At 38.2% G+C, this 10,872-nt stretch overlaps 1 protein-coding gene across 1 annotated transcript; it reads right to left on the bottom strand.

Moving 5' to 3' along the window:
- Positions 1-8,238: 8,238 nt before the first annotated feature.
- Positions 8,239-10,197, bottom strand: LOC119072122 (repetitive proline-rich cell wall protein 2-like). The gene is made up of 2 exons (XM_037177262.1): positions 10,020-10,197; positions 8,239-8,768 (listed from the first exon to the last, which is right to left on the bottom strand). Exons 1-2 carry the CDS (start codon positions 10,195-10,197, stop codon positions 8,239-8,241), a joined length of 708 nt encoding a protein of 235 aa, XP_037033157.1.
- Positions 10,198-10,872: the final 675 nt, after the last annotated feature.

Genomic DNA, 10,872 nt, shown 5'->3' with positions numbered 1-10,872 from the left:
TGCCTAATGATTTAATAAGACTCCACTTAGCTTTGGCAGATCTCCGCTGAGTGTCCGATTAGCTCCATTAAGCCTTCCTGAAACTTCCTTAGGCCTAACGGACACTTCCTGAAGCCTATCGGAGAATTATTAGAGCTCAGCGGAGGTTTGTTAAAGCTCAGCGAAGAATTATTAGAGCTCAGCGGAGAATTATTCGACCTCAGCCGATATTTTTATTCAAAGAGGTGGCATAATTAGACTTCGCGAAGTCTTCTTAGCTTACTAAAGAGAAACGAACATTTATTTACGCTCAGTGCAGTCTTACGAGAGGCTTAATTTTTAATAAATGCTCTCCCATCGTTGAAAGAATGTCCGCTGAGCTCTTGTAAAGCTTTAAAAAATGGTCGATGAGCATTATTAACTGTATACGCTACCCTTTGTCATCTGTTTCATGATTTTTATAATACACTTATCAAAACGAAGGTAGTGACACAATTTTGTTTTTTTTTAAAGAAACTTCACAATCCACAAATTTCGATATTGTCCCAGACGACATTATTGCAACAAACTCATAAAGGATAAGGTAGATATAATGGAGATGTAATATCATAATCAGATGTGCGGTCGATACAAACACCATGCCACCTCTTTCTTTCATTAAAAACAAAATTTTGCATAGAAACTCGGGGTTGTTTTATGATACACACATGAAACATTCTTGTAGACAATATAGCAAAGTAATTACTGAGACTTGAAAACATCTTATAAACCGATCGGGTCTACCCTCACCTTTTAACCTACGCATCAGCCTTGGTGTATGACATAATTTTATTGTTCTCTTGTGCATCTGTAACTTTGTCAATCAAATTGTGGTGTGATTAAATGTAATTTGAGCTTGAGTTTTTGAATTTGACCGAATTTTTATTCAAAATCATTGCTGGGAAATTTTGTGGATTGAATAAAAGATGTGAAAACAAAATTGTGCTATTACGTATCTTTTCATAACTGTATGTCCGACACTTTTTTGAATGAAGATATTTTACCGCCGAAGTGAACTCAGCAAACATTCATTCCAGTACTTATAGTAGCGGAGTGTCACAGTTGGGTCGAAATATTTTCTGTGTTTTTGTTGCGACAAAACAAAAAAAAACTTTTTGTTTTTGCATCGAGTAAAAAGTGTTTAGTGTTCAAATATGCCTTGTCCGGGAAACTGTCCTGTCATTTCCCAATGGCCTTAACAAAGTTAATTTTCCTAAATTTTATTCAGAAAAACAAGAAAAATATTTTGTAAAATTTTGAGAAAAAAGAATTATTTCTCAAATTTTCTCAAAAAATTCTCAAAATATTTCTCAAAAATATCCATTACTCGTTTTCGTGTGTTTATTGACCTCGGCTTCGCCTCGGATCAACACACGAACACTCTACTTTTCATCTTTTTATCCCTAGTTATCATGTCCGGAGCGATAGCGGAGGACTTGACGCAGTCTAACTTCCAAAAAAAGAACGAAGAAATTTTTTTGAGACGCGGCAACTATATATAGGCGAGAATTTAAGTTTCTTTCCTTTGGCCTGTATCACCACAATCCTATTCTATCTTATTCGCGCTTCAAATACGAGCAAAACGAGCTATCACTCGACTATGTAACTTTAAAATTGCCGGAGATACATCGTTTTGAAGTTGGTCATTTTGATAGAAAATGCACCAAATTAACGTTTTCCAAAAAATCAAAATCTTTCAACTTACTCTGTATGTTTCTATCCATCTGTCTATCATGTCCGGAGCGTTAGCGGAGGACTTGACGCAGTCTAACTTCCAAAAAAAGAACGAAGAAATTTTTTTGAGACGCGGCAACTATATATAGGCGAGAATTTAAGTTTCTTTCCTTCGGCCTGTATCACCACAAATCCTATTCTATCTTATTCGCGCTTCAAATACGAGCAAAACGAGCTATCACTTGACTATGTAACTTTAAAATTGCCGGAGATACATCGTTTTGAAGTTGGCCATTTTGATAGAAAATGCACCAAACGTTTTCCAAACAATCAAAATCTTTCAACTTACTCTGTATGTTTCTATCTATCTGTCTATCTATATGTCTATCTACCGACGGTCGATCTCGGAAACTAGTCAGCCAATCTCCATGAAATTTTGCAGGAACCTCAGGGTGGGCATAAAAATGAAAATGTGATACGCCATTACCCCAGGAAAAACCAGAATTTTGTTTTATTGGCCTCGAAGTGGTTTCTGAGTGTGGTTTTCGAGGGTCGGGAACGCGTTTTCGGCTGTAGCTTAGCTGTATTGAAACCTACAGAGGCGTGCGAGCCATCAAATGAAAGGTATTCGTAACACGATTCGAACAAAAAAATAATTAAAAAAATCGGGGCAGATTCGTTTGAGCTAGAGTGATTAGAGTGACCAAATTTTGAGCTACTCGAGCGTAGGATGAAAGGACTAATATTTTTTTGGGTTATGAGAGATAGAGAATTACTTTCTTCGGCAAAGTCTCAGAGTTTTACGAGTATAACAGAGGGGCATATGTGAAAAATGTCGAAAGTTGGAAATGGGTGGGTCAATTATGGTTTTAGAGGTATTTCTTGAATGGTGACAGATAGAGAGTTACTTTCTTCGGCAAAGTCTCAGAGTTTTACGAGTAGAACAGAGGGGCATATGTGAAAAATGTCGAAAGTTGGAAATGGGTGGGTCAATTAGGGTTTTAGAGATATTTCTTGAATGGTGGCAGATAGAGAATTACTTTCGTCAAATTTTCGATTTTCGTCAAATTTTCTGAATTTCGTCAGATTTTGGAATTTCGTCAGATTTTGGAATTTCGTCAGATTTTGGAATTTCGTCAGATTTTGGAATTTCGTCAGATTTTGGAATTTCGTCAAATTTTCGATTTTCGTCAAATTTTCGAATTTCGTCAAATTTTCGAATTTCGTCAAATTTTCGAATTTCGTCAAATTTTCGAATGTCGTCAAATTTCGTCAAATTTTCGAATTTCGTCAAATTTTCGAATTTCATCAAATTTTCAAATTTCGTCAAATTTTCGAATCTCGTCAAATTTTCGATTTTCGTAAAATTTTTGAATTAAAACTGTAAACTGTTATAAAAAGCAGTGTTGACTACACTTCTAAAACGACTGATATCCCAACAAAAATCTCTTCGAGAAAAGTGTGACGTAGTCTTTGAAATACAATTTCTAAAATGAATGATATCGCTAGAGTTGACGCTTTCAGCTTCGTTACGCAAAAATTAAATTTTACACCCAATTAGTTAAAACAAGCTGGCTTAGGTTTTCTCATCATCTGCCAAATAATTTTTACAAAAAAAAATTTAGACCACCAAAATTTTACCAAAAAAATCTGCGTCGCATGTGGCAGATAAATTTTCTTGCTGGTCTGTTCCTGAACATTTTGCGACGCAGATTTTTTTGGTAAAATTTTGGTTGTTTCCAGTCTAATTTTTTTTGTAAAAGTTATTTGGCAGATGATGAGAAAACCTAAGCCAGCTTGTTTGAACTAATTGGGTGTAAAATTTAATTTTTGCGTAACGAAGCTGAAAGCGTCAACTCTAGCGATATCATTCATTTTAGAAATTGTATTTCAAAGACTGCGTCACACTTTTCTCGAAGAGATTTTTGTTGGGTGTAATATATATTACCGAGACTGATAGTGACAAGTGTGTACTCTATTTTATCACATAAGCGAAAACGAGACAACAACATAAAACTGAAGTGTAATTTTTGAATTATTCTTCTAGTTAAGTAATTTTGACCTCCCAACTAAATAAATAAATAGTGATAAAATACTATTACATGCTTTGGTTTTCCCTAGGGTCGAAAGTGGCTTGTAACACATCTAGGGAAAACAAGTTAATTGGTTTAAGTTTCAAAAGCATGTAATAGTTGTTTTCGCAACAAGTGACGAAAAGTAGGACTTTCCGTTGCCTTTATTGCGAAAAACGTTGTATACGGCCTCTAGTGTCAATCTTCACATCTAGTGCCTAAAAAAGCATTTATCACTCGGTTGTATAAATAACTATTTAATTAGAAGGCTGCGTAGACTGCTAGGACTTCACCTAGTATAAATTAAACACCTTGGAGATATATTTGACATTTTCAAAGGGAACCTATTTTCAAAACGCTCCGAAGACCATATGCTTCCACCTACTTAAAAAACACATACCGAATGAGCCTACGGACGATCGTAATCTCTATCCCATAAAATGTGACTTCACAAAAAAGTATTCCTACTTAACGAAGCTTCGGCCAAGGTTCTAAACGAACATGTTCCTACATTTTGGTTGTTCTTCTTTGTATGTCAAAAATCTGCTCATTTAGATGCCGGACTTCGCGATTCAAAATTTTTCAATCGGATGTCTTATAGAAACTGAGATGTAACCATGTTCCAAACAAAGAAAACAATTATGCCGTATATAATGATCTCAGAGCTCAACGCACTCCAAGAATAGGCAAAGAAAAACAGATTTTATTAACTCTCATTTGGCCCTTTATTTTCGACTGCATTTTGCTTTTTAGCGGCCTCAAAATTTTAGGATTTCATCTTTTTTACGAGGATTTTGGGAGACGCGTACTTAACTGTGATTCTGAAACACACTGTGACCCAAACTATTATTTTTTGAACAAAAAATACTATTAGATGTCTGGCGCATTCCATTCCCGCATTGAGAAAACTAATACCAAGTTGCCTCAAATTATACGAAAGAAGTGTTTTAAGTGAGTAAGTCACCATTTGGATATGTGCATAAATTTCCTGTGTTGCATATTCTACCAATAGACAATTCTAACTATACGTTCTAGTTGGTATATGAATACCTGCATGTACTTGCTAAATGCAACGAGATAATTGCACTAATCATATGACTTAAACTTTAAACCTTCATAATGGATATAAGCACAATATAACACATGGACTGTTAATCAGACGATTTCATAGCCACTGGTCCGCGGTTTTCATTACATTCACTTAACTATGAATAATATAATGGAATATGAATCACAGGTGTAGATATGAAAAATTGCTTATGCAAAAGCATTGTCCGACCATATACTAAGCATCACCACTAATTTTTCATTTTCATAGTACTTTGTGCACTATGATTATTAGCATTTATTTGCTTGAAATAGCAATTACGTGCTTCGATGAATCTTTTAAGATATGTGGTGGATAAAATGGTACGTGTGTGTACATTTTGTAAATTTATGGGCGATTTATTTTGAGGAGTATGCAAGCAGTAGGTAATATCTAATATGGAAATTTATCCATTGTTCATAGAGTAAACGATTCTTTTTGCTATATGCTAGACTGAGAATATATTATTCTTTCTTGACTCTGGTTGTGTCTACCTGCCTGTAAAACCTGTCAAATATTCACAGGAATCAATATGCAAATAGATAACACGAATATTCTTTCAATTCACCAACAAAAAAAAACTTAATTCGACCTAAATATTATCGGAAACATTGTTCTCTTACTCTAAATTCGCAATGATCACCGTCAAACCAATGAGAGTTAATGAGTTATCGAAAACAATCGACTTATCGAATGAAAATATTAACAATATTAACAAAACTGGACTATCCAATAAACTAGGTCCCACCTTTTGGGCGGGTCAGGTCCCTTGACTGACAATTTTTTCAATATATTTTTAATCAATTTCATTTTATTTTCCGTTGTTAATCTTCCGAAACATCACAAATAACTGATATAAAACCTTCGCTTGAGTACAAGTTTTTTGGAAAACCACTTTTTCTGTTCTCTATTTTCTTGTAAATTTGCGGCCAGACTTTTAATCAACAATACATAAATAGACAGAGACTCGTGTGAATTACGGCCCTCGCTCCGCTCTGCCCGCAAACTTCCCACTCGTATAAGTCGTCTATTATTCAGTTTTAGTCTTATTGTTAAACAAAAGTAAAAGATGCGAATTTGGAACGATTAGAGGACTCTATCACTTTGGTACAATATAAAATAGGACGGTAGACGTTCTTCCGGTGTTGAGGAATTTCGCGCCGTGTCATTCACAATAACCCACAAAGTGACATTTTCCTTATACAAAATATAAGGCGCGGCGCGAAATTCCTAGCAGTCGTTCTTCCCTTACACTTATGTACCCCCCGGTACTTTCTACATTCACAAAACCTTTAATCATGAATAAAATAGCACGACTCGTGCGAATTACGGCCCTCGCTTCGCTCTGCCCGCAAACTTCACACTCGTGGGAGTTTTAAAGTTTTCTGTTTGATTGTTTTTCTAGTCATTCCATACATTTGAATAACGATTCAGAAATTGGTTTTTCATAAAATTTTATAAATATTTTATGTCATGGCGTGAAATATGCTAATTTTGCCTGTAAGAGCTGACTATCACCGTTGTAGAAAACTATCATGAGTGATAGCTGACTTTCACCGTGATAGCTGACTTTCACCGTGATAGCTGACTATCACCGTGATAGCTGAATATCACCGTGATAGCTGACTATCACCGTGATAGCTGACTATCACCGTGATAGCTGACTATCACCGTGATAGCTGACTATCACCGTGATAGCTGACTATCACCGTGATAGCTGACTATCACCGTGATAGCTGACTATCACCGTGATAGCTGACTATCACCGTGATAGCTGACTATCACCGTGATAGCTGACTATCACCGTGATAGCTGACTATCACCGTGATAGCTGACTATCACCGTGATAGCTGACTATCACCGTGATAGCTGACTATCACCGTGATAGCTGACTATCACCGTGATAGCTGACTATCACCGTGATAGCTGACTATCACCGTGATAGCTGACTATCACCGTGATAGCTGACTATCACCGTGATAGCTGACTATCACCGTGATAGCTGACTATCACCGTGATAGCTGACTATCACCGTGATAGCTGACTATCACCGTGATAGCTGACTATCACCGTGATAGCTGACTATCACCGTGATAGCTGACTATCACCGTGATAGCTGACTATCACCGTGATAGCTGACTATACTATCACCGTGATAGCTGACTATCACCGTGATAGCTGACTATCACCGTGATAGCTGACTATCACCGTGATAGCTGACTATCACCGTGATAGCTGACTATAACCGTGATAGCTGACTATCACCGCGATAGCTGACTATCACCGCGATAGCTGACTATCACCGTGATAGCTGACTATCACCGCGATAGCTGACTATCACCGTGATAGCTGACTATCACCGTGATAGCTGACTATCACCGTGATAGCTGACTATCACCGTGATAGCTGACTGCACCATGATAGCCAACTAACATGCGCGATAATATAACCGACAAAATCAAATTTCATCAAAGTAATCTTTTTCGATTGATTGAATTTCCAACAGTGGAAAACACTATTTTCCTGGAATAACTTCCAGATCCTTAATCCCACATATCCCATCTTCGAACATAACCTCAGGAATTCAATTCTGCGTCGATTAAAAAAATAAAATTGGTAATTGGTTGATAATTACTCAAGTTATCGTGTATACAAGCAAAATATTGGGACAAACAATTCCGTTTTTCATAACATTTCATACAACATTCTAGGGTATTTTCCGGCATAAGACCCTGACTTACAGTCAAGGGAATAATGCGTAGCCCTATACGAAATAAGTCGTAATTATTGTGAGACTGGCTGGGCGGTGAGTGATTCCATTTCTTCCTGATGGTTGGCTCTCTCTCTCTTACGGATAGGTAGTATCGAAACTGCGGTAATAATTGCAGCATTCTCCATCTGATAAGGATTTCTTCCCGCTTATCGGAGGTTTCCTTATCAGTTTTCCACGCGAGATACAGATACTGAAATTTGTCTTCCATGACATCGTAATTGTTACTTTGAAAATCTAACATTGCTCGCACATAAGATAACCACATTATTCCATCCATTGCCGGTCGTTTGATGCCATCAAAACCCGGATGGATCCGACGCATTGAAGCGATCAGAGACTGAGTCTTTGAATTTCCCAGCCGGACGTTCGTCCGAGCTAAATACATGAGTTGCAACTCTTTGTTGCTGTGATATTTGGCTGGAACCGGTGTTGTTACAATTTCGGTTATCATTCTTGCGACAGTTGTGTTTCCTTGACCATAACACAGACCTAGATTTTTCATGAGCAGCCACAGCTGCGCTTTGGATAATGTTTTTAGCAGGACAGCTGTAAAATATTAATTAACACATGATAGTTACGGATGATAACTATGGTGGAACTCATAGGTTAACTTTTTACTTTCTTAATTGGTTTCTTAACTCTTCTTCAGACGGCCCTTGTACAGGCGGTCCTTGTACAGTCGGTCCTTGTACAGGCGGTCCTTGTACAGTCGGTCCTTGTACAGGCGGTCCTTGTACAGGCGGTCCTTGTACAGGCGGTCCTTGTACAGGCGGTCCTTGTACAGGCGGTCCTTGTACAGTCGGTCCTTGTACAGTCGGTCCTTGTACAGGCGGTCCTTGTACAGGCGGTCCTTGTACAGGCGGTCCTTGTACAGGCGGTCCTTGTACAGTCGGTCCTTGTACAGTCGGTCCTTGTACAGTCGGTCCTTGTACAGTCGGTCCTTGTACAGGCAGTCCTTGTACAGGCAGTCCTTGTACAGGCGGTCCTTGTACAGGCGGTCCTTGTACAGGCGGTCCTTGTACAGGCGGTCCTTGTACAGTCGGTCCTTGTACAGTCGGTCCTTGTACAGTCGTTCCTTGCACAGGCGGTCCTTGTACAGTCAGTCCTTGTACAGTCGGTCCTTGTTCGGTGGCATGCAATGCAGCTAGATAAATGAAGAAATGACATTTTTACTATATGTTCGCAGTGAATTTCCCTTTGATATGGGGACGTAATATAGCGATTACGCAAAGCACAAAAAAAAATAATCAAATGCGCCAGTCCAGAGACGACATATTTTAAGGAGATGTAGAGGCAGATTTGATACATAGGCAGACATGTTATTGTTACAATTTTGGTTGGTATTAAGGGGTTTCTGTCTAGGAAATTATCGATCGATATCAATGACTGAGTCAGGATCCGATTCGTCGGTTACAGAAAATTCAATTGCAAAAAGTTGTAAAATCTCACCTTGTCCTGACATACCGAGCCGCCGCCGTCGCTTAGTTGGACCCGCTTCTTGATTGACGCCATTGGATTGCTTATTGGTTGACGATTTTCGCCTCTTAGATGCCTAAGCTACTGGTGGCGATGCCTGCTAAAGTAAACAATATATAAGCGAGGACGAACGCTCGTAATTTAACGTTTTTTTAAATTACCAATTGATTATCCAACTGATCCAATTCTTCGTCAATCTTGTTCAATGATGCCAGAACATCTAGGGTAAGGTTGTCACTTAAGTTTTCCATTATTGACCGTCTGGCCACTTGATCACGCAAAAATTTGTGTTACAACTGAAGTAAAAATTGGTTTGTGAGTGATAACTGCCCACTTAGAGAAACCTTTCCAGATTGTGTGAATCTCTGCCCAAAAAAAACCGTCTGGGAACCCTATTACCGGTTTTTTTTTTTTTTTTTTTTTTTTATTTGTTTAAATAGAACAAATACAATCTAAAACATATCATTGTGGGCAAAGGAAACCCTTCTACTTTACGTTGAACTTGACTCATTTTAAAGTATCGCACATGAAAATTAAATAGGAAAAATTAAAGAGCAGAAATCTTCTGAATACTAAAGGAAAGCAAAAATGTAAGGAAACTCAGAAGGAGAAAACTGTCACACTCAAGTAAGAAAAACTCTTCTTTTCACCAACCGCTCATACAAGCAATGTTCGGGAGACACTGAATCCGAAACTTGCATAGGCCAAACGATTTCCGTTTTTTACGATTTTTACGATTATTGGTTCGTGTTGTACAGTTGACGGGCCACTCCACGTTGACTCTTGTTGAATACAAGAAAGCTATCGTTGTCAAATAGTGTACCATTTGAACGCCATTTCGACCAGAAGGATGTTGGTAAATATTTGGGATCGTTGCCATGGCGAAAAGTGCTAATGTTGCTGATGCTTGGTTCCGTACTTTCAGTGCAGCGGTCCATAAAATTCAACGCTTGATTCGCTATGTGTCGATCCACTCGTACTGTCTTTGCTTTTCTATATAGCGTCGAGTTGTTAGCGTACATGAAGCTGCCTCGTTCGCGTTTAGTGTTAGTGGTAGACCGTAGTATTTTCCTTTCGGCTAACCGGATGCGTTCCATTTGTGATGACGAAGTAGTCGATGGGTTTGCCCAAATCGGTGAAGCATAGCATAAAATCGGTCGTATAATTGATTTGTAGAAATTGGATTTCACATTGCTTGATATTCGGGAACTTCTTAGGAGATGTCTAAGCTTACTGGTCACGATGTTGGATTTTTTAATAGCGTTGTCGATATGGATTTTCGCTGATCCATTTTTGCTGAACCATTCTCCTAAATAGCGTAGAGAGTCGACTTTTTCTATGATCAATCCATTGATGCTAACTTCCATCATTTTGGCATCTGATCTAAGCTTCCGATTTGTATCTGAACATCGACCGATAATATTTAGCATTTGACTCTTCTGTTCACATATGTTTAATTTCCAGCATTTGAAATAATCGGCGATGCGACGGAGGTATGAGTTGAAGGTTTGCTTTGCTAGTTGGCACTGACGGTGTGTACGGTAGAACAAAGAATCATCAGCGAATTGAGATTTGGTTATGCCCGGATGAGATGGCATATCGTTTATATAGGCCAGGAACAGAATATCCGAGACACAGCTACCTTGTGGTACACCTGCAGGAATGCGTTGTCTTTGTGAAAAGGCTCCATTCATTTTAATCGACATGGATCGGTTGGTCAAAAAACTTTGGACGATTTTGCATAAAAGCGGTGATAGTCCGCAGCTCAATAG

The sequence above is a fragment of the Bradysia coprophila genome (genome assembly GCF_014529535.1).
Source record: "Bradysia coprophila strain Holo2 chromosome IV unlocalized genomic scaffold, BU_Bcop_v1 contig_81, whole genome shotgun sequence".
Lineage (NCBI taxonomy): Eukaryota > Metazoa > Arthropoda > Insecta > Diptera > Sciaridae > Bradysia > Bradysia coprophila.
This window is presented reverse-complemented; position numbering and strand designations above follow the sequence as displayed.

What these genes read in the sequence shown, in the direction of transcription:
- LOC119072122 (XM_037177262.1), bottom strand. Translation starts at nt 10,197, where the DNA reads ATGGAACGCATCCGGTTAGCCGAAAGGAAAATACTACGGTCTACCACT. An exon ending in TATGGACCGCTGCACTGAAA is followed by an intron (nt 8,769 to 10,019) that starts GTACGGAACCAA and finishes TCATTTATCTAG; the next exon opens with CTGCATTGCATGCCACCGAA.